This window comes from Hippoglossus stenolepis, chromosome 13 (assembly GCF_022539355.2).
Source record: "Hippoglossus stenolepis isolate QCI-W04-F060 chromosome 13, HSTE1.2, whole genome shotgun sequence".
In the NCBI taxonomy this organism is placed as follows: Eukaryota; Metazoa; Chordata; class Actinopteri; order Pleuronectiformes; family Pleuronectidae; genus Hippoglossus; species Hippoglossus stenolepis.
The window spans coordinates 13779166-13804193 of NC_061495.1; the positions used below are offsets into that span (position 1 = coordinate 13779166).

Sequence of the window (25028 nt, forward strand, 5' to 3'; positions counted from 1 at the left end):
AAACTTAATGTTGACCTTTGCAAAGATCATTAATTGTACAAATTCTGCTGCATGTTTCTGCAGCAGTGTGACTCCAGGAGATGAAATCAGGTCAGTGGGAATTTGACGGAGAAAGAAAGCGAAGCACAGATAAAATTTGTCAGTCGTTTATTCATCGGTCCAACTGTACATGATGCAGTGAGAGAGGGACACCAGACGATGAGTAACATGGAGGATTACAACGATGCCAGTGCTATGGCAGCACCTGGAACACACCAACTATCAGCTGGACGGGAAATAATAGCCCTGCACAAGGAAACTGTTCAGGCCTCGATATGTACAGGCACCATACAGTGTGTTGTGTGTGTGTGTGTGTACACGTGTGTGATTAAAAACATCAGACTCAATGAAAAACACACAAAAATGATTTTTCAGTCCCACAAATGTAAAAGGGTGCTCTCATGTTTATCATTTGAAATATTAATCCAGTGTTGTTGTTTTCTTAATGTTATTTCTCCATTCGTAATTTGAGTACGTTGAAGCGAAATAAAACAAGACGTGTAGGAGTGGCCAGATACAAAAGATAGTAGCTGATAAGCAGACGTTTTCTTGTAATTCCATGTCTACATCGATATCATTATTACCCATACTTTTTGTGCAATATCTCTCTTTGCATAGTAAATAAAAGTTAAATGTTTTCTGTTGTTGACATGCACCTACCTTTTTGTAGCATATTTTTGTTGCAGATTTTGGGGACTCCCATATAGAATTATAAGCCCACTATAGTGATTGCATGCAGCGTTACCAGTAGAGCGGATCTTGATCTTCTATTAAGAGGTAATGAGAGCGAAAGGCTAAGCCAGTATAGTGGGTGTTGATGAGGACTGTTAAGTAAGACCTGGCTGGACAGGTGAGTGCCTGCGTGGAAAGACTTCATGCCCTCAGCAGTAGGAGAGGCACCGCTGGCTGCAGACAGAGAGGGGAAAGTGCTCTGTGTGCAACAACATCCATATGTTCAGGTGATTGGATCTTTGGCTTTTGAGTCACTGTTGAAGATACTCGAGGGGGGGGGGGGGGGATCTCGTGATTGCGATCTCAGTCCGAATCCCTCTAGAACTGACATGCTTCTCCTCGACACCACAGCCGCTTTGTCCGCTGAGGTGTGATCTGACCTTTGACCTCAGCCCCGACAATCCCAGCCGGCTGTGCAGCGTGCGGCGAAAACTTTAGGCCCAAATCATAAGTGCAGTTTTTTTCTTTTTCCTTTTTTTCCCGTAACATTGCCAAAAACACCCGCTATACAACATGCTAAGATAAAAACAGAAGCAATTGATGTCCTTTGAAAATATGCTGATAATTCCAAACCTGAACTCCTTATTTATGTACAATTGTGTGTGTGTGGGTGTGCATTCACTATGTGGTCTGCACTGCCCTTGTAGGTCCTCACATGCAGCCTCCTTTATTCATCTACAGCACCTAAAAGTGAACTATAGGAGCTTCGACCAGCTTTCCACTGAGTTTGTTTTTTAACGAGGCTATCTCCTCTGTTGGATTTTTTTCTCTTTGTATGTTTTTTTGTTGGGTTTTTTTGCGGTATATTCATAGCTTTCGTAGCCATGCAGAGCCCTGTAAAGAGGACTCTTCATGCCGGGGGGGCCAGCAAGCAGCACGCTTTGTGCGGATAGTCATGCCAGGTGAGAGAGTGGTGTGGATTCCGCCTGAACGCCTGTGCACTGGCACTAAAAGGATTAAAGAGGAGCTCTGTCAGATCAGGGTGAGTGGGTGGGCGGGTGGGGTCGTTACATGAGTGAGGTGATGTCGAAAAAGGCTGCGTTTCTTATGTCACTACGATGGAATTTGTTAAAATGTCCACTATGTCTGGTTCAAGTAAATCTAATGCCAAAGATCAGCAGCAGTAAGTGCAGTCCAGCTGTCAGGTAGCCAACTAAGGAAGCCTTGGAGGAGTCCGTCTGTGATTGCCATCTCTCCCTGGGTTAAATGGCTGAGGCGTTGGGGTCGTACCGCCGTTTCTTCACATTTCTTATTGGGAGACAAGAAACAAGAGTCAGTGCGTGCGATGGTCACATCTGTCAACACAGCTAGTGCAACCTGGACAAGCATCTGCACTCATCTCTTCAGTTCACAGTCATACTCACAAGCAAATGCTTTAAACATTTCTGTTGTATTCAGTGAAATGAGATGACAACATTCACTGTTGTTATCTATGCAATTTCTTTTTTTGAGGACTTCCAAGATCAAGATGCTGAAGACACTGAAGTGAGGAAAGGCTGGCCCACGTTGACCAGTTCGACCTTGACTGCAGAGACGGTCAAAGGTATTTATATTCACAAGCTTTGTACGGTTTTCTCTTTATATTGCAAAACCACGCTGAAGACCAAGAGATTATTTTGGTCTAGGATCCAATCTGCTTCCAATTATTCTGTGTAAACACAAGAGGACTGGATAGAAGTGACCTACATAAAAACGTCCACTCAATTTAGTGAGATAAAATTGAATTTGACCTTTGAATATTGAAGCTGTGTGAAGATAAATATCCTTTGTTGCCCTCTGGCAGACAAGTGCTGCCTGGCTTGTGCGTGCAACATCAGTTTACAAGGTGAGAAAGTGTCGGCGACATGTCTCATCACCAGTTTTGATGGGAAAGACATTAGTTCCACGCAAAAAACATAACCATCTGGGAGGATAGAGCTAACATAAAATATACTCTATAAAAGGAGGGAAAGAGGAGACAACCACATAAACGACAACCACAGCAGCAGAAGCAACAATAACTACTACCACAACAGTGGAACGACAACGAATACGACAACAGGAGTGATGTATAACCTCCCCGTACTGTGGCTTGTTGTGGGGCTTCTATCACTCTGTCATGCACCAGTTCCAATAGTAGGCCAGTTGAGGGTGGCACTATTGCTGTGCGTGGTTCATGCAGTGCGATGCGCTGTGTCTGTACCAGGTCTGTGAAGCAGGCAGCAATGGCAGCCGGTGTGGGCGGGTCCGAGAGAGGTCCTGCTCTGCTCTAGGGGTGCAGCCTGGCCCTCCAGGTGGGTGTGGCTAGCCATGGCACAAAGGCTGCGACCAACAAAAACGTCCTGGCTTCTCTCTGTGTGAGTGTCTCTCTCTCTCTCTCTCTCTCTGTCGCTCTCACCACTCCATTTAAAGTCTCACCCTCAAACAGTAACGGACTGAGGAAAAGATCATGGAAGTGGTGAGAGCAGGACAACCCTGGACCAAATCACTGTGGGTTTGGCTCAGCCTTTGTGCAATGAACTGACCTCCTCCGAGTCAACAAGTCAACATGCAGAAATGTTTTGTTTCTTCGTCTTTTTTTTTTTCTGTCTTTTTTTTGTTTTGGTGACAAACATGATGCTTTGCTACCTGGCATGCTTTGGTGGCTGCAGGATTATATTTCTCTTTGACTCCTTTGGCCTTTTTATCATTAAAATGTGTAACACCCCTGTTGCTCAAGACATCAGGCTAATAATTGGTAGATTGGAACTTATTGAACATAATCTATTGTACAATCAAGTACATATCCTGGCTACACAGAGATATGTTAGGCCTATTGTTGCATTTAAGAGGGGAAGTAAAACTTTAACTTATTAATACTCTCAAACACAATATTTTTTAAACCATTAGCTGTTAACAATATTAATCCCCCTCTATCTCTGTTATTAGGTCCTTCACTGAACATGCACGTCAAGCATTGAGCTCTGCCCGTCCAATCAGTTTGAGGTTCTGCTACTGACGCACAGACGACACCTAGTGTCTCTCCAAATGTACACGTCGATACCCCGCCCTCTTCAGGAAAACCACCAGGAGTGTACGCTGGATGAAGAAACATGATCAGAAACATGTCAAACATGTTCGTCTCAGTGCTCTCACACTTTTAAGAAAAACATTATTCAATATGAAAAGCTTTTGCATTGTCCACCCGGGTGTCCGTATTCGATAGCAGAAGCTCAAACCCTGGTGTCTAGAAGCAGCAGGGATGCTAGAGTTAGAGCAGGAGAGGCATGCGGCGTGTTGCTTACTTAAAGCCCCATCCAGTCCCCCCCAGCACTATGGCAGCCACAAGGATGGCTCCGGCGATGGAGCCTATTATTAGATTGGTGGCACTAGGACCTGTAAAAGGTTATGGGGAAAAAGACATGAGTTTCTGCACTCACTTACTGTATCAATAACACGTAACTGTACAATGACGATTTCACATGGAACAGAAAACATAACCAGAAGTATACTATCACAGTAACATGACTTGAGTCTGAAGAGATGTTTTTTGCATGCTTTTCAGCCCCCTTTAATCTTGAAGATAATGAAGTTAGAGGCGCTGGGATTATTTACATTTATCAGGTGTCAGTTGACATAGGGATTATCAGTGGTCTGTTTGTGCACGAGACTAGACCCTGGGTATCCATCACTGTAGAGGTGTATTTAAGCAGAGATCGGCAGGTGCTGTGTATATGTGGCAGTAGAAAAATGTTTTTAGGGGTCCCAGTCACCACACAGCCTACCACTGACTTACAAGCCAGGTCACTAACTGGACACTTCTCAGGACTGTTTTCCATCTAAATGCCCCACATGCCCCAGAAAGGAGAGGATCACAGGAGCAACCACATAACGACTAAGAAGAAGAGAAAGAAACGGGATAAGAAGAGGAGGAAGGAGGATGAGAGAGAGGCTGGTAGTAATGGGGAACGACAGGAAGTGGCAGGAGAGGAGGAGGAGGAGGAGGAGGCAGGAAGGGGAATCCATCAATCAATCACACAACATTGAAAACATCCAATAACATGACAATTATATGTTCATCACCAACACACAAGAAAAACACAAAGCCACCGGGACGCACACACGGGCTCAGGCCGGCTCACGAGACCGCCCGCACACTGAGGCACCACTATGAGAGGAAGAGCTGTGAAAGGGTTAAAGATGCTTACTCTATTCCCCACCCTGTGCCTCCAAAAATCACCCCCAGGGCCAGAATGGTCCCTGCTACTGCCCCTATCAGCCTGTTAGTGGCCACGCTCACTGTGCAGAGGGGAAAAGGAGCAATTATTACCACCCTGTCAAAAACAAACAGCAGGCTTCTGCTTCAGAGGCAAGGATGAAGTGAAACGGTTCCCCTCTGTGACACTCCCGCCCCCTTAGCCACCTCCCCGTCTCCCCTATAGGCAAACCATCAGGTGTACAGCTGAATAGTGTGTTTTGTCATCATCTGGATCAAACTAATCAAATGCAACACTGCTTTCATATTCACCTTCGGCTGCTACGTTACATGTAAAGTCTCGAGTTCACCTGAGAAACTCACACATCTAGGAATCTGTGCTGACTCGGCTCTAGCCGTGTGACTGAGGAGGACAAAATATACAGTATTTACTCATATGTCAGGGTGAATCTTGGCTGAATTTAACCAGTGCATATGAACTTGTGTGTTATTCATTATTCTATCAGATGTCAGAGGTTGAAAGAGGTGGAAACCGACCCTTGGGCCCTTCGTCCTGAGTGGCCTCAGGCTCTTTAGGCGGGTCAGGCATGCTACAGTCTGTCCCTGCCCAGGTGGTGTCGCACGTGCATGTGGCTTCATTGTTGCACACCTGTACGAATGAAACAGAAACAGATGAGGTGATGACGGGCACGCGAGAGCTTTAAATAAAGTTGCTGACACACAACAACCCCAGAAGCTGTCTCAACACTGGACATGTTTAGGTTTTTGTTCATCCACAGATAACACATGCCTCCACATAAACACTTATACCATAGACTGTATATAAAGATGGACAACATGTCGGCCCCCCCAAAAGTAAAGCCTAGTGGCTGCAGTATAGGTCATAAACCTACACTCTTGGTTTGAATTCGTTATTTGATGCTATACAAACACGGTGGACGACACCTGAGACTGACTCTCAATTGTCGAGTGCAGGACCTCAATACTACGCAGAAAAGATGGCAGCCTTCGTATCTGGGATATTTTGGCTTCGTTTCTGGATAGTGCGAGGAAGTGGAGATGTGTCGTCCATTTTTATATAAAGTCCATGGTCTTAACGAACAGTTAAAGATCAAGATGTGTGGCGAGTTGGCCAACTGAGAGCTACTATGGAGTCATTACCTTTCACTAGGGTTAGAGTTAGGGTTGCTGTATTTGACCTCTCCTGAGAACTGCATGTACAAACTGTGATTGGCTGTCAGGGTGCGGAAACTCAGTCTGTACAGGAAGTCGCAGTAATCTGAACATCCTGTTTAATTAAATGTTAAAATGTCAGCTGTGAACAAGGACGATACAGATGAACTGTAGCAGGTTATGAGCAAATCAGGCTTAGTTAGATACGAGCTGACTGATGATGGGACAAATTATTTGCCTCATCACAGCCCTTGTGAACAACTACAATCTACAAAAGCATTGTTGAGCAAATGCACAAACAAGTTTGCCAATACTTTATTTGGAAGATGACTTTGGTGTGGTTTAGATTAAATTTGGCATCTGCAGAACAGCTGCCATGTTTGTTTGTTTTCAGTTTGAGAATCTGAAGAATCATAGAGAATCATCTTTTCTCCAGATGTGTTGTTTCCGTTTCTCGTCAATTTACGTTGCACCTCAGTGGGTGCAGCGTAAATTGTGGGTCAGTGTGAACTGGGACTCACCCCATGGGCAGAGCACACCTGTCCATTAGGTCCACTGGGGCAGGTGCTCATGTTGAGTGACTGGATGGGCAGACACTTGTGGTCAAGGCACATCATTGACGGCCCACAGGGAGACCCATCCTCCACGTAGCCTAAATCAGTATCATCGTCCAAAAGGACGTGGCCCCCACTGAGGAGAGGAGGGAGGGAAGGAAATGGGGAGAACGACAGAGGAGAGGTGAGGAAGGGAATTTCAAGTACATGAACAGCTTAAGTGATAAAGTAAACATAAATTTACCTGCAATCTATCTGCCCATGTTTCTGGGTAAAGAAAATGGTGGTTAATTCCCCTTTCATCATTCCGATGCGTGGGTTGCGGCCAATGTTCGTACACAAAAGGTAACCGCAGAACACGTCACTGGAAAAGACAAGCAGACATTCATCTGTACTGAAAACGGTGTTTTACTTAGTATAAATTATAACTGGTCAGGTTTTTATCCTTCTGTTGCCACTTAAAATTCTGTGTTAAGGCCCATCTTTTTACAACCAGCCCTCTCATTAAAAAACATCTAGCTATGCTTTATTTTTATGGTTCTCTGTTTTTACTGAAATATTTCTCGTCTTCTTTTTTACATTTTTATCATTTGTTTTTATGAATAAAAAAAATTAACTTATTTACTTTTCATTTTATACTTATATTTTATTATTATTATTATTATATGTTTTTTAAATTTCTGATCATTTCTGATTTTATTCACCTTCATCTCATGTGTTTCATCTTGTGTATCTTTACTTTTCATCCTAAAGTACTATGCCTGTCATATGAAACATGCAATATAAATAAACTTGACTTTTTTAACGACATTATTATATTTAACTTTGATACAGCTATTTATTTTCATTTTAATAATTTAATTTAAAGTTACACTTCTTTGTATTTCAACATTTGCTGTAAGTTAATATGCTACATGTACAAAATTGACTAGTTTTACTGGATGGTCCCTTCACAGTTAACCGAACTGGAATCACTTCTGCTGGCAAAATTATAATATGGCAACAAAAAACTGAAATAAAGTTGTTGACAGGAAACTCATAATTGAAAACATAGTCGAATACTTCTCCAATACTGCTCTAAAACAGCTGCAGTTTCATGTTTGTAAAGAAATAAAAATGTAAACTCTGTGGTCCAGGCCTATTGAAATTTAATTCAAAAATGTTTAAGAAGTAAGTATTACAAGAAATAATAATAATAATAATCATATTTAAAAAAATACAATAATATAAAATAAGAATGCTCAATATGAGGACATAACAATATTGTACATAATACAGTAAATATAAGACATAATAAGGACAAATATATATGTAATAACAGTGAGAGGCTGCATTTTTGTGAGTATTGCACAGTGGGCTACGTAACATTAAAACAAAACTGCAGGAGGAAAAGCTTTTCGATGAACATCTTTCATTCTCTCTGTTGCCCTCTACTGGTTGAATTCAAAACTTCTCTCCTCACTTGTCACAAATAAAAGATCATAGGGAACGGCCTCCATGCAGAAACAGACAGTCCTACCTCTCTGACCTGTATGGGTGAAAAAACATTGTTAATGTAATTTGATCTTTCTTTAGAACTCACTGTTTACTACACTGGGTCCATTTCTCTCCATCTTTCCCACAGTTGCCCTTCTCTGTGCCCTCCGTGTTGAGCTTCTCGTAGCAGAACTTCTCGGAGCCTCCGGCCTCTGAAGAACAGAGAGCAGGGCTGAAATGCTGCGCGGCCCCCGGCCACACCAGTGACACTCTGATACTGTGCTAATGTGAAGTGTTAATCTTACTTGACCCCCAGATGTATTTACACTGGTTCTCTCTGGTCTTGCACTCTCCATTGTAGCAGCGACCCTTCAGACGGTTGAAGGAGAAATGAAATGAATTATTTACATTTTCTGTCTGCTGCCTCCAAACTGCTATTCTGGTACATGGGTGCTCTTGTTTGGAGAAGTAAAAAGATCCATCAGTCTGCGTACCTGGTTGACCTGGCAGAGGTAACCATCCTGTTTATGTAGGTTGGGAGGGCACTGGAATGAAAGTGATTAACATGTGACTTTATAACCATGCGCATTAATGTAAAAAAGCAAAGAATGACAGAGATAAGCTGAAATAAAGAAATGTTGCAGTGCTACACAAAAACACCTGTCCAGAGTCTCCAGAGCAGGTCTCTGAGATATCACAGTCGTTCACAGCGTAGCGGCAACTGTAACCTCGTGGATAGAACTGGCAAGAAAAGATAAGAGAAGTCAAAATTCATGTTTCACAAATGCAAATTTTGTGCTCTAGATCTTTAAGATAATGCAAAGCTCCTACCAGACATGTGTTATTGCAGCAGGGGCCGTCGCTGCAGTGCGCCCCGTTGGAGAGGGAACACTTCTTGCAGCATTCCTTGTAGCACTCCTGCAAACAAACAGGGAACAAGCTTCACCCATCTGAGCAAACACGACGACAGCAAACAGACGTGACTCGCTGAAGTAAAAAGACACTCACCGCTCTCCCTCCGCAGTCACACTCCTCTCCCACCTCGACAAATCCATTCCCACACTCTGTTGTCTCGAACAGCTGCACAAGAGAGGACGAGAGCGTTTGGAGGATAAGGTGAGATTTATGACATGTGACACGTGAGGAAAGGGGCAGAGTGGCGCAGCCTCTAACCTTGGTCGGCCTGTTAAACAGACAAGAGCCTCCACCTTTCAAGAGGAACTCCTTGTAGTCCGAGATGCTGCATTTGGAGAATTTCCGTGGTCGTTGGACACTGAGGAGAAAGAATATCAGGTGATAATTAACCAGAACTGGAAGCAGACAAAAACAAAACAGTGTGTGTGTGTACAGAGGAAACAAATTCATTAAATACAATTTTGGGTCAGACAGATCCTATCTATACCTGGCGTTAACATAAGCTGCTTTCAGACATGCACTGATAATCTCCGGACATTCTCCAGAGGACGTGTATGTGTGAACGCAAATGTCTGAGAGGCTCTGGACCTTCTCCGGACTTTCTCCAGCCAGCCCCCTGGTAAAAACTCTGCAGAAAGTCCAAAGAAGCCGATGTGAGAAAACAGCAGGAGATCCTCCGCAGGGTTCACGGCAAGTGGGTGGGCGTGTTGATGACGTTTCTTACCCGCGACGGGGGCAAAAAATTAAATAAAATAAAAATCTCAGAATGAAAGAGCTGTGCCTTACTCGTAGAAGACACCTACGAAGATCAAGAGAGCTGTTGGTGACAAGGGCAGGCGCCATTGCTGAAATGCAGCGAAATGTGCACGTTTATCCTGCCTGATGCACCACCCCTCACCTGAATGCTCCAGATCTGTTGTGAACGTGTCTGAACGGGGAATGTGTGATGGGCAAACTCTGCAGAAAGTCCGGACCGGAGTTCATGTCTTAAAACAGCGATACTGTACATATCATCTCACTGGTTTACATGTACTTTTGCTGACCAGATACCTAGACTACTTAAACTGTTTATAACACTGCAAAAACAACAAGGGTATAGTGTTTCTGAAAGATGAAAAATATGTCAGCACATCTATCTACCACATCTTCAGATTAAAAGTCTGATAACATCATTTCCACACTCCCTACTACATTAATGAATGTATGTGTGTGTGTGTGTGTGTGTGTCTCAAAGGGACATGTTGGACATTACCCAGTATCCTCCATTATGCAGCCCGTCCACGTGTCAGCACAACCACATTCCTCTGCGAATAAGAACGAGAGAACAGTTAAAACCACAGAGATTAAGCGAGATGTAACACTGTGCAGAAAAAAGAAATTACATTCAAGATTGAATATTTAAATAAAGTATATTCATATGATTATATTTCCACTAATAGAGAATCAGAGTGAACTGAATTCAGCACCTGATTTGCGCAGCTTTCTGTAAAGATCATTTCTTTTCTCACACTTTCCAATCAAGCATCTCCTACATGGCATCTGTTTGACGACACTGCCTCAATAAGCACTGTGATATTAAACGCTGACGGCATATATCCTGACTCTACATCATCTAACTCTTGGACAACTTCTTCAAGGACAATCTGTGCATCTCTCCATCTGTCACTCCTGGCATTCAGCTGCAGAGGCACCTTTTATGTTTTACAGGCGCCATCTGCTGTTGTGAATGATTTAAGACATTGAAATGTTTGGACTTTAAATATCTATCAACCCCGCATTTTTCAAATATAATTAAGAGGGAAAAGCTGCTTTCATCTAAGTGAGACGTTCGGCCCTTGCTAATGGTATGTAGCTAACCACGCCAGCAATTTGGGTGTATTTGCTGAAGTTTTGAGATATTTGCTGTCACACCGATACAATGGAAGCTAATCTAATGAACAGACTAGAGCTGATAAATTCTGAAGAAACATTCCTCTTTAAACAACCATGTCTCCAATTAAACAGATCGAACCACAAACCTCTTATGGACAATTAGAGAAATACTTTATACTGGACATTTAAAAAAATATGGGGGGAAAAACACAATAGAGACCTCAGAGACGTTTATCTCAAAACCTCAGGGAATTATATAACAGTCAATTGGCAGACAAATTTGGCCAAAACAACTTCAAATAAGTGAATTCAAGAACTAGATGTTATCAAGGACTAATAGAGGACTAGAGTTCCTTCCACCACAGTGGATCTAGGAGAAAGACGAGCATCGCCTAACCATGGCTCCTGAATGAAACTAAAATGACATGAATATCACATGGGTGAGGGGATTTTTGGGGGAATGTGAAGGACCTGAACCTTGTTATTTTGGCTCTAAACAGAACACCCTCCCTGGCTATCTTATACTAGATAAGAGTGTCTATTTCATGTATACTTCTCCTGGATGCTGGGTCCCACTGGATGCCCAGATTCTGCGCCAGGCTCTGGCACAGAGACACTGCCATGGACACGGTGGTGCCGTACTGTGGACACACACAACAGAGACCTGGAGATTATTCACTCGCAATCACACGCTGTGACACTAGACGTTAAGACAGCAAATCTGACCTCATTGACGCCGACCCCACGGCTCATAGAGCACGTGCCCCCGAAGTACGCCGCGCTGCTTCTGCGATAGTGGAAAGTCACATTTCTGCAAGAATAACAGGAGACAAAGAAGAAGGTGTGAACAACAGATGCAAGATAGAAAAACATCATAGAGAATCAGATCAGTTGAAAAAAGCCTAAACCATGATGTAACATAACTAAATGGGAACTTAGAGGGTGGCTATTTTATCCCCATATTGTATATACATATATTATATATACCGTGGACACAGACGTTTTCCTTAAACTGTTTACATTAAATCCAGAAAAAATGTCCACTCTCTGATATAGTTGAAAGGAAATTTTGTTACAGTAACTGAATAGAAATAATGCCCCTAAAAATACTGGATCAACAAATTTCACCTGTTTATTGACAGTTTTTTTTCACATTAAGATCTCTGCATTATTTTCAGAGTAATTCACCAAAATGATGAAAAATGATCATCCTGCAATGTTAAAGAAAGTGAAAAAAAATTATCCCGCTTCCACCCCCCTTAATCGAATCTGCTCCAAGAGTTAAAGTGTCCTTCCTTTGCTCATACCCCTCTGTTCCACCAAGTTTCAAGATAAGCGGTTCAGTAGTTTCAGACAAACGGTGATGAAAACATAACCTCCTTGGCAGAGGTAAATATCCATGCATGCACACACAGCACTGTTTGTTGTACACGTAGCTGCAGTGAGCACAGATGTGATGAGAGCACTGTGAACTTACAAAGACAAACAAAGAGAATAATATGTGATCAAATGTGGATCAGGCCATGTTACACAAAGAGTGAAGTACAAAGAATACAAACAGTACAACTATGACAAGACAATGTTGCCCAGCAGGAATAAAGTACAACAGAAATGACTTCAACAGAGCAAAAACATCAACCTCCTTCATAACAAGGAGGTTCGAACCCTGGTAGGTTCCTGGGTCTTATTGTGTGGAGTTTGCATGTTCTCCTCTTGTCTGCGTGGGTTTTTGATGGATGGATGGATGGATGGATGGATGGATGGATGGATGGATGGCTTAAACAGTTCTTTGCCAAGTATTTTTTCCAATTATTCCATTTACATGCCTTTTTTATAATTAAACTAAATACACATCCAGAGAAAAATAAATACTATGTAAATCGTTAAGTCTGCTAACGTCAACTTTTTTTTTTACGCACATGAAGAAATGAGAGTTTTGTTTCGCTTACGAGAAAAGGTGCACAGCGTCTGCGTGATGCTTGATGCTCTGCTGCCGGTACTTGGAGAAATCCCGCAGCATTTCCAGCGGCCTCACGCTGATGGGGATCTGATCCTTGTCGGTCCAGATCTCCACGGCAACGAGCACCACACGTGTATGTAGCTGCTCTTTGAAGATCTGCCAATGGAAGGAAAAAAAAAAGACAGAGAGGGAGGCAGAGAGAGACAGAGGAAGCACAGGAAGAGGATGAGAATTTGGAGCAGGACAGATGCAGGATGCAGGACCAAGTGGGGATTGTTGATCTGTACATTCTGAAATGGATCTAGATCTGTATTAAAGAACGGAAACACATTTTACAAGATGTAACTTAAGCATTTACTCACAGCATCCACAAGATTCACCACAGACTTGGCAAAATTCCTCGTGTGCTGCTTGGTCTTGTGTCGTTTATACTGCAGACACAAACAACAAGAACAAAAGAGGAGATGAGGAAGAGATAAGTGAGTGATTTGTAAATGCAAACATGACACATTCACTGACACTGCTCCCTGTTGTGGGACAAAAGCAGAGATGATCTAAAATATGAATTAATTTTGACAAATATATATAATAAACTAACATATATATAGAGTCAGAAAGGATAAAAGAAAATCAAAGCAGGCATTTCATATTGTTGTTATTGCATTTAATGGTAATACGTACCATACTGTGGTCACTGACAATCATGATCTCTAAATATTTGATCTCCTCAAACACACTGCGAGGCATCTGCAAATCAAAACCAGAGACAATCAGCAATAACTAGTATATTTCAAGCATAAGCATACATATTGTAAAGTTTGTTTTATTGTAAACTCGCTGTGCAGCAAGTCAAGGGTGGTGGAACTAACATTTGTTGCATTAAGTGAGATCGGAGACTTACAGCTCGCTTTTTCCTGCGCTTCAGCCAGGACAAGTCATCGAGCACCGAGAAGAGCTGCCCCTCCTCATCTGCGAACACACACACACACACACAAAAGGAAAGAGTGACAACTCACATATTAAGAATTTTTACAAGTTTGGACGTTCAAGCCGAGAGCAACCTGTTTTTTCCTGATTTCACTCCTGAGAATTTCAAAAAAATTGTTTCTCTGAATTTCCAATTGAGCACTACGGATGCTCACCGCGAGTAGAGATATGAAACTTGGTGTAATGGTAAAAGCAGGAGCAACATAACATCTAATGCTTAAATCAGCTGGTCTGATTTTTAACAACATCAATTTCTAACACTTTCAGGTGTTATCACTTTTGTACTATATATGGATGGTGAGTTTCTGACTGGTTTCTATACACCTACTGGTTCTGGGCATGTATGTGTGTTTGCCTTGTCGCCGTATTGCCTCCTCTCCCTGTCAGTGCCCCATCTGCTTATCCACACCACCCCTGACTGCAGTACATAACGTCTGGTTGGATCACTACCCCCTTGCCAGAATATCGTGGTACTTGGTTCGTGTCGGAATAATTGGACAAATTAGTCCCAGACTGGGATAATTCATGTGATCTGCATTTTAAGTCGGAAAACAACAACTCAGAGAGTCTGCAAAAATGTTGGCACATGAATTGCTGTTTTCCTAACTTAGAAACCAATTAACATAATTGTACTTACAGCTTCAAATAGTAGATTCTCATGTGAACCATTGTCACTTAAACTGCACGTCCATCTCTCAAAAGCACGTGACACGAGGCTTTTTAGACAATACAGACGTGTTTATGATTAATGTGCAAAGGTTTTAAATTATTAATCAGGCGGTCACACCTGATCCTTTTTCTTTGTTCTTTGTTTTCATGCAAATATTAAAAAGATGTGTCAAGGTGTTGTTTAAACGCCCTAAACACATAAATACAACACATTAAGTTTACAGGAAACATGTTTTTCCACATTCTGGCACATGAGAACACAAAAAGTCGGAACAAAAATCTCTCAGCAAGGGAAATGGGACCTTCCGAGAAGCATGTGAACCATAGATGTGAACGCACAGTCACTCTTTGGCAAGCTCTTGCTTGCTAGTATGATAATTGAATGCACTGCCTTCTTTCTGTGCCTGCCTGCTTGGCGCGAACCCTGTCTTGTCCGTCTGCCAGGATGACCTACTCACGCTCGGTTCCAGGCACGCTCAGCCACCTCCCCAGCTAAACCACCCTTCTGGATTCTCTGGAAATCCCCTGGATCCCTTCGAACTCACTCTGCTCTGTGCCCCCTTGACTCTCCCTGTTCCTTCCCCACCCTTGCTTTGATAGTTTCCCTTTGTTATGGGTCAGGCCTTCCCTGTGCACATTTTTCTGTTCAGCACATTTGTCATTGTCATTGATCTATTCAGCTTGTGTTTCTGAGTCCAGCCATACCACCATACCACTAATCATAACAGACTAAAAAAAACTAGGATTACCGGCCTTAGATTGCACTGCTTCAGCCACCACTGCAGTTTCAGTCTACATACATTTTTGTCCAGAGTCATGAGGTCACCATGACCTTTGACCACTGAAATCTAATCTTTAATCTTTAAATCCAGGTGACAGCTGGTCAGAAAAGAAATTCCCTACAGGCAAACGTGAGATATCATGTTCAAGTCGCCAAAAACATGTTTTGTCAGGCCACATGACCTCGAACTTTGACCTTTGACCACCAAAATCATATCAGTTCATTTTTGCTTCCAAGTGAACATTTGTACAAATCTTGAAACAATTCAACTCAAGACATTCTTGAGCTATTATGTTCAAAAAGCAAAGAAATTGATTTTTGAGGTTACAATGACCTTGACGTTTGACCTTGGACCAACGAAACCTAACCAGACTTTCTTGAGAAACCATATTCACAAGCATGGCTCATACAGATGAAAGGACTTCTCGAAAATGCATGTTGTGTTCTGAACACTGACTTTCCAAGGGAAAGGTAACAACAGGATGGAGCAGAGGTGTGGTGATAGTTAAAGTTGTGGATGTTTAATGGTGGAGGTGAAGGAGAGTGATGAAAACCCTTACCCTGCTCCTCTCGATCATTGTTCCAGTGAAGGGAGGCTGCTCTTCTTAAACTGTGAGCCCTTGCAGCTGTATCCTGCAGGGGTGAGGCACACAAGTGTTAAAAGATTGAAGAGGTGCTGGAGAGGGAAAGGGTTATGGACACTGTTAAGGAAGATTCAACTTCAAACCTAGTGTAGCAAATGAATATGTAAAACAAACATAAACTGTGTGCCATACATGATGAGGTAGAAATAGTGATGACAGCAACACTGCTAATGAGGCCTGAAGGCTAATTCAACAATATTGTTAAAATCAACCGTGCTTCCTCCATGTTAGTGGATGGGAGATGGACCACAAAAAAAAAATCACAGTACACATTAAATTCCTTTTCTGATGATTTCTGTTATTTTAAGTAGTTCCAATAAAGTATAAAAGGTTTGGTCATTTGATGCGATTAAAAACAGGGTGAAAAGTTATAATTGACAGCCGAGGCTCAATTAAGGGAACTGATATTTAGATGGTGTGCAAGTTGGGGAAGCTTGATTGAATTTAAGATGGGCTGTTGGGCCTTGGCAGAGGTATGTGCTGTGCTGAGTTCCACTCGATACTTATCTCAAGTGTCTCAGCTCCTTCCTTTAAAAAAAAGGAATGTCCTTGGAGTGTTGAGGATATCCTCAGATACAAATGTAAAAGCGGAGCGTGTGGTGCATTGTGTGCTGACGCTACATGAGCAGAAAGCAACAAAAAAACATCTGAGTGATACATATTTGGGTTCTAGGCGAAGGGAATAACTTACGATCGAATGAGTCTGTTCTATGGGCTCAATTAGATACACATAGACTCCATCGTCAAACATCCCGCTGCCGGCCAGAGAGAGAAGAAAAGGGAGAGAAGCCATTCGATACTGAGTCAATAGGACGCTGAGACGAGTGCATCCACAGATATTCTGACACACACAGCGAGGAGTGCACACAACCCTGCTGTTCACTTACTGCAGCCCGTTGCAGGTAGATAAGGCCACGTGGGAGTTATCGTTCCCTCTCAACTGGCCGTGGTAGTAACAGTGCTCACCGCCCTGAGGGGAAGACAACACAGCGCTAAAGAAACATCATAGCAAACCAGGGCTATAAATAAAGCAGCAATACAACGCACAAAACTGTGTGTACCGTTCATTCCATGGTGAATGTGTCACTTTTGTACTTAATTATCTTGAGCATTTCTGACGATGGAACAGCCTGTCTCACAGATGTTGGGTTTGGCTTTTATGCGGTTCATTCCTGCATTTCCGTCGATGCTTGTTAACATGTGTGTGTGTTAAGACGTTAAGGTGGGTCCTGGTACTGTCTGTGACTCAGCTGTCAGACCCGGGGTGAACAGAGGACAGCCCCCCACCCCCACCCCCAACCTCTCCCTCCCTCCTCCTCTCTCACACTTCATCCATCCCACGCTGCACTGCTACTGCAGAGTGCTCTCTCTCCCTGGTCACATGACCAGAGCTCCAGCAGGAGGCTGCAGGGGAGCGAAACCCTGCTGATTCAGCTTCAGTACGCCCAGCCCAGCCCTCTGCCTGAATCAGCAGCAGCTGCAGCAGCAGGAGCCAGCTCTCATTCCTAACCTGTTTTCTTCTCTACCTCTGTCTATATGCTCTTATCTATCTTTTTACTTTTTTTACCTTTCTATCTATCTGCCTTTTATTTCTGTCTTGTAAAAATCATGCACTTCCCAAATCTATCTATCTATCTATCTATCTATCTATCTATCTATCTATCTATCTATCTATCTATCTATCTATCTATCTATCTATCTATCTATCTATCTATCTACCTATCTTTTCATTCCTTCTGTTTTATTAAATGATAAACTTCCACGTTCCTCTGTCCATCTATCCATCCATCTATCCACTCTCCTTCGATTTTATAAACATCATGTACTCCCATGTTCCACTATCTATTATCCATCCATCTATGTGCATTGATCCATCCATCCATCCACATGCTGTCCTTCTGTTTCATGTTCCAATATCTATCTATCTATCTATCTATCTATCTATCTATCTATCTATCTATCTATCTATCTATCTATCTATCTATCTATCTATCTATCTATCTATCTATCTATCTATCTCAGTCTTCATCTTGTACATTTTGTTCTTTTCCTCAGTCTAAATATATCTGCAGTTTTTTGTTTGACAGCTGCTGTGTTAATTTGGTGACAGATTTGCAGAAGTAATACAAGACAAAAGCAAACCGATTCACAGGCCGTCAACACACATCTGTCTTTAATTTAAAAAAGTTGTGCCTTTAGCTTTACCAACGATGTACAAGACTGTCTAGAGGAAACAGAAAACCACACTCCAGCAACAAAAGAAGATATTTTAACATTCTTTGTTAAAACTACAGAAGATGTTACCTTTGATAGAACAGGTTTGCCCCCTTCATAATGGATCTCAACATAATCTGAAGACAGCAAGCCGCTGAAAAGGGAAAAACAGGGATTGAAGTTGGTTAAATCGAAAGGATATGATGCAGCGACAGTAAAAACAACACAACAGTCTGTCTGTGTTTGCTTTCTCTGACTCACATAGTAGTGTGGTTTCAAATGAGCGGTGAGCACTGCTTTGGTTGGAGTTTAAACAAGAACACTCATAACCACAGTGCCTGGATTAGTCTGCACAAACATGACATGGCTCATGGCATCTCAAAAGAGCACCGCAGATGGTAAATGTCCCCCGCCCTCGGGAAAAAATTTGAATTCACTTTACTTGTGAGATGCTGCACAAACAAGACTGTATTGGAAAAAATGATAAATCTTTCAAAAACATACACATTCTGTCATAATAAGATGCTAAATAGAGACTCACACACAGTTACGCACTCATTCTAAAAGTAGATTTACAGTAATTCAAGTTATTTAAAAGAAATTGTAAAACATTACTCTCAAACTTCTTTTTACAAAACATCGTCTTCCTCAATTTCCCCAAAATTAAATCAGTGGTTGAGAAACAGCACGAGTAACAGGAACCGAAACAAGTAACTACGTCTGAAATCTGCGTAATAAATGATTGGGAGCCATCGGCTTCACCTTGAACACAGCGGTCAACTTCCCTCTGTTTGAGTCAGCGTCCCTCACCGTTACACACACTCAATCTGTTAGCTGACAGCTGATTTCAAGAGGTTGCCATTTTTGCCACAACTGCGTTTTTTTTCCTTCTGAGTAATCTTGCAAATAAAAAAAAAACACACCCTCCTATCTATAGAGATGTGGAGGTGTTGCGGCAGAAAATAAAATAAAATTGAAAATAAAAAGCGAGGAATTCGTCTTGTGACACCGGCAGCGTGAAGCCGTCGTTGAGTGATGCTCGGCAGCATGTGAGCAGGAAGTGCACTCGGATGAGGGGAAGTGTCGAGGCAGGGTCAGCGTGTGAGAGAGATTCCTGAGTGAGGGCCCTATTTTTAGTTGGACATAAGAGAGTAAGAGTGTATACCGGTGTGTTAGTGTGTGTGTGGGTGGTGGGGAGCACCGCCAAGCATGGAGGGGTAAAGCATTAGTGTTTCGAGATGTGTGTGTGTGTGTGTGTGTGTGTGTGTGTGTTTGAGTCAGAGAGAACTATGAATCTGTGTGTGGAGGCAGCACTGTCCTGCCCTGAGGTTACTGTAGTCCAGAGGCAACTGAGTGCCTCAATGCAGCAGCAGGAGCAGCAGCAGCAGAGGAAAGCGAGACAGAAGCAAGGCAGAGATAAAAAATCTAAAAACTGCAAGGGGGGTGTTCTCCTGTCTGGCACCACATGAAATGCAGCTCTGAATCCTGTCGCGACACACAACGCCGTCATATCACAATGTTTAAACTCTTAACAAATAGAAATAATCTTATATTTTATATATTCAACTCCAAGGAAGAGTTAGCAGCGAAAAAGATATTCACAGCAGGATATCTTAAAAATAACTAAGGGTCCTTTACAGGGGAAGCTACTGGTCCTATTCATGATACACTACATGAAAAGGGATGTGCTTTCAATCAATATATATGTCCTCCAGTGGGAAAACCTGCTTCCCCAGTTAACAATCCCAGGTACAGTGAGAGGTGAGGAGATAAAGAAGCGCCCATTGGCAGGTTGCAGACCCATCTATATTTAGATCCGTACTGTCGCAGCTACAACACCAAGCAGAATTCAAACCCCTGTTCTCACATGAAAAGAGAGGAACACAGGAAGAGTGAAGTTGGCTCATGTATCTCACAGATGACCTACAGTGCAGGCACACAGCTGGGAACCAAGGTCACACTCCCGTCCCCCGTTGGGCCTCGAGCAGTAGCCGCTCACTTCACATATGTGGCTTCTACAAAACAAATTCAACATTGCCGGAGTCTGTACCACGTACATTTTTATTCATACAGCAATTTTCAAGTCTAACCCTAACCCTTTCTTATCCACCACTCGAAGCACTTTAAGTCACGAGCCATATTCATCCATTCACACAAACATTCATACAGCGCTACTACATACTGCGCTTTTTCTATCACACAGCATTCGCGCACGGCTGTGAATTTGGGGTTCAGCATTTTGCCCAAGTACACTTCAGAATGCAGACCGGAGAATCCAGGGATCGAACCACCGACTATCTGGTTAGATGACCCACTCTACCTCCTGAGCTACAGCCGCCCCATCAATGTCATCTGACCCAAAGAAAAAAAAACTATTTGATATAACACTATTCAGAAAGCTGCGCGATACCAGCTTCTATGTTGGCACTGAAATATTCTAATTACTGTGTGTCAGCAGCTATCATACAAAATGAAAATGTAATAAAAAAAAATGTAAGCTTAAATTGTAAAATTATGCATTGAAGGTGGAATTGCAGCATTTTAGCAATAACTAGACAGTAAGATCAACATCTAACGACACTCAGACGTACACAATATAAAATTTCAACATTTCACAGCAGAATCCAGAATCCAGCTTCAAATCCAATAAAAGGGACCGAAATCCAATCAGCATTTCTAAGTCCCTGTACACATGCACATTAAGCCTTCACATATGTAGACCAGCTACTTTGTGAGGGGGGTAAATCAATATCATTGAGTGTCCAGAGCCTTGTGTCTCTGAATGGGACAGTGATCACAGAGCATAGCCGCTCTGCTCCTTTATGATGGAAACCAATTAAAGATATGGACTCTTTTCAAGATCTTTTTCCAAAAAAACTGTTTGTCCTTGTGTGTAAACTGGCAGCTGAACTAAGATTTCTCTAAACATTTGCAGGATTCTGGCAACCAGTACTCTGCCCTATTTAGTTACAGCTTCCCTGAATACATTCCCTTAGACTGACGCTGAAATAATGACTAATCTGACATATAATAACACATATCAGTTACAAACAGCAGTCAGCCACAGACAGGAATCCCATGCTTGCTCATAAGTATCCTGCCCAGAAACACCCAAGGACGATCTTGGTCGTGTTGGCGCCCAAGGTCAGACAACCACTGTCGCCTCTACGGGATTTGATCTTCACAATAAAACAAGTTTGTTGTTAAGATAAACTTTTTAAAATCTCGCTGTACTTCTGCTTTGTGTCATGGGGTTCATCCATGCACATGTCTACATGCATATTAGTGTGCTGATTTTGAATCTTACTCTGATTTCAATCATATTTTTTCAGGATTATAAATCCAATATTTATTTTTATTGGAGAATATTTAAAAGCCCTGAATTTCAAAAATAAAAAAAAATTCTATATCATAGCTTATCATAGAAATGTTTTCTATAACATCTACAGTATCAGTGTGGGTCTGCTGTAGAATGGATGTTCAGACAGCGTTTGCTGTCTTAACACTAAGATGAATATAGCTGCTGATGTTGTGCCATTTTCTACCATCTGCACAATAAAACATTACACCACAACCCTGACAGGAGACACTGCTGAACTGCACATCCAAATCCCTATCACAGGAAGTTAAACCACAGCCAAACAGTCTGTTACAATTAACGACCACAGCGGCCGGCTTTCATCTCTAAAATCAATCGTTTTAGCTTTAATGAATTACTGTAGTTGGTTAGTTAGATGAGGCGAAGAAGGACCTACTTGTTCAACTTTAGATCCAGGACAAATCTGGAGCCAAACGCCTCTAACTGGAAACTGGCCTGGGCAAGGTGGACTGCCTGTTAATGGAGAAGAGAGTGGTCACTGCAGAGGATGATGGCGACCTCAGGGTAGAGGATTGATTAAGTCAGTCTACAGAGCAAAAGTCCACATCATCTACAGAACAGCGAGCAAAGAGCAGAAGTGGTGGATAAAGGACAGATGGTAAAGTACAGTGGGAGAAATGCTTCCTTCAGCATGGTCGCTCTGACGTGATGCACACAAAGCATGTCTGTGAATGTGCTGCGTGTGTCTGTGGCTATCTTTGTTATACCAGAAGCTGTGCAGCAAAATGGCATCAAAGACAGAATTACACAGGCTATAATACGGACTTACAACTTCAAAACCTGTACCAGGTGGCCGGACTCTTGATATAAAATATCTTCCCACCACACCCCGGTATCACCTGCCCCGGCTTACCTGGCCCTCCACGGCCTGGCTCTGGACTCGCGTGTCCAGGTCATGGTAGGTGCTCTCCGAGTCCTCGTTCAGGTAGTAGATCAGCCGCGAGGGGTAGGTGATCTCATGCTCTGCTGCATGGTGGGTTGTGTTGTCTGTGGCAGGTGCTGCAGTCGCCTGTTGCTTCAGCAGCACTGGCACCGCATGCCTCTCAACCTTGTCCTCTACTCCTTGAGAAACTGCAAAGAGAATCCCCATTGCACCGCCGTGAGAAAAACACACACACACACACAGGAACACACACATAGAGTATTCAAAGGGCCAGCTGTCATCCTTTATTCATGAAACGCATTGATAACACTGAGGCAAGTAGCCACAGCTTCATTGCGATTCTTCAGGACCCACTTCGGCAAGGTTGCACATAGAATAATAACATACTGACAACCACAAACGGCTGTTAGGGCGACTGAGAATAAAGAAAATATGATGCTTTAATTCGCTGAAATCTACTTTTGATGTGCTTATCGCTAGAAGTGGAAAACTCTGCACCAGACGGATGAATGCAGTTCCTGTTATGCAATATGAATCCAAACAGCCCCAGACAGTAACAGCAGGTTAGATTATGCACGTCAGGAAAAATCAGGTTTGCAGTGGTTGTTCGTTCAAATGTGGAGATCATACATAATGAAGAGCACTGTTTCATATCAGGCTGAACAAAAGCTGCCGGGATGCTGTGGTGTGCCTCAATGCACCATCATGTTCGAGAACACCGCATATTCAACACAACACATCCCTGCGTTTTATCGCGGAGAGGAAACACAGAGCGATGCACCTGCAGTCCACCGCCAGTCAGCGTTTAAGTCAAAGTGGAGGGTGGAGGCTATTTCCTGACATCAAAGTGACAAAAAAGGCAGCAGGACGCGGCCAATACGTACCGGATGACGCTAGAGATGGATGAAGCCAGGGCGAGAGGACGCTGACGAGCAAAGTGGCCAGAAATATCAAATGCATGATTCATATTTGAATAAGTGGAATATCTCGATATCAACACAGCAACGCAGTGGAAGGCTTGCGGCCCATCGCGGCGGGGAGGGAGCCGTGCGGGAGGGAGTTCTTCATGGATCCGGGAGGCACCGCGATGCTGCTGCTGCAGTAGCTGCTGAGGAAGAGGAGGAGGAGGAGGAGGAGGATGGATGGTTGATGGGTGGGGGAAGAGGCAGAGAGAAGGCGGCGGCCAGTCACAGCTACTGGAAGTCAAGCTGCAGGCTCCTCCTCGAAACATAGCAAACATGTCCTCCCTCCCCTCCAGGTGACTTCCACAGGCATGGGCTGCAGATCCCAACAACCTGACAGGAGCTCTCTCTCTCTCACACACACACACACTAGAAAAACATATGGCACTCAGGGATGATAAATAAATAAATAAATAATGTATATAATAAATAAAACATTGTTTTGCATTGTTTTCATCATATAGCATAATATAGGGCTGGGGGGATATGGCCAAAAAATGATATCAAGACGACATCGATAATTACCACAATAAATATAAATGTCACATTATTATTTATTTTATTTTTAATGGGATAGTTCACCCAAAAATGAAAATTCACTCATTATCTACTAACCACTATGCCGATGGAGGTGGAGGGTGAAGTGCTTGAGTCCACAAAACACTTTTGGAGTGTCAGGGGTAAACGACGTTGCAGCCAAATTCAATACAATTGAAGAAAATGAGGAGCACCTCTTCAAACGTAAAGGAACAACAGAAAATTGCCTCCATACTGCTCCTGTGGTGTCATCCAAGTGTCTGTAAGCCCCGACATTCACATTTGACTCGAAACAAGGTCATTTACACACATTTTCTGGGCTAAATGTCCGCTGTGACCGGAGGAGGATAAGAGCAGACATTAAAAAGATGCCTTGATACCTGCACAATGCTTAAGAAATGTATTGATATGTATTGGAACGTTGTTACATTTTTTATGAAAACTGTATTGCTATTATTATAATATTTTGTATCACCAAGCCCTATAGCACAATATTTAATATACATAGTCTCTATTTAGTGACCGCTTTGAACCGTAAAGGTCTTTAGATTTAGTTTTAAATACATGTCTTTTTCACTTACTAAAACCCATATGACATTTTACAGTTTTATATGATCCTTTTTAGTTGTAGAATCACTTTTAGCAAAACCATATTGGAAAAAAACTCCACAAATAAAACTGCGGCAATCATTATTTTTATGCAGTAGATTAAAATATGTAATGTTACAGGAGGTCATTATCTATTGATCAGATTAATAGTTAAGCATCAGCAGTTTAACTGATAACAATGTATAGAAGCGGATCATTTTTTGATACTCGCACAAAAATAGTTTTTTAAAATTTATTACAAAAACATGGGAAAAAACACATCTTAGGTGTCACTGAGGAAGCATAATGAAAAGGAAACTAGAGCAGTTAAACGCAATTCACCCATCATTAATTTTATTATTGGCCTCTGTGCTGACGTCTGTGAAAAAGACCTTCATAGTATATCTGGTCAATGTGGACCTATTGACCTTTATCCTTCAGGACGTCATCCACCTCAGAATATGAGATCTCTCATAAATCACATAAAAG

General features: G+C 42.4%; 1 protein-coding gene across 8 annotated transcripts; it reads right to left on the reverse strand.

The window, feature by feature from the left end:
* Positions 1-130: 130 nt before the first annotated feature.
* On the reverse strand, positions 131-23703 carry LOC118120484 (disintegrin and metalloproteinase domain-containing protein 23). Of its 8 annotated transcripts, none has more exons than XR_004698216.2 (27): positions 23337-23702; positions 22423-22640; positions 21946-22022; positions 18281-18344; positions 16864-16946; positions 16668-16731; positions 15893-15965; positions 13797-13864; positions 13577-13642; positions 13258-13326; positions 12885-13051; positions 11662-11746; positions 11489-11576; positions 10316-10367; positions 9322-9421; positions 9157-9228; positions 8980-9066; positions 8809-8889; positions 8643-8693; positions 8454-8517; positions 8255-8360; positions 6917-7036; positions 6640-6808; positions 5483-5594; positions 4035-4125; positions 2954-3185; positions 1883-2019 (listed from the first exon to the last, which is right to left on the reverse strand). XR_004698216.2 is itself a non-coding variant. In XM_035175472.2 (26 exons), exons 1-26 carry the CDS (start codon positions 23410-23412, stop codon positions 1974-1976), a joined length of 2349 nt encoding a protein of 782 aa, XP_035031363.1. In that variant the 5' UTR covers positions 23413-23703; the 3' UTR covers positions 1838-1973. The 8 variants fall into 8 exon arrangements, 6 of the variants coding, with proteins under 6 accessions (XP_035031367.1, XP_035031363.1, XP_035031362.1 ...); XR_004698217.2 differs by lacking the exon at positions 2954-3185 and adding an exon at positions 5258-5348 and having other exon boundaries at positions 1969-2019; positions 23337-23700; XM_035175472.2 differs by lacking the exons at positions 2954-3185; positions 4035-4125 and adding an exon at positions 4938-5028 and having other exon boundaries at positions 1838-2019; positions 23337-23703.
* Between the last annotated feature and the right edge of the window lie 1325 nt (positions 23704-25028).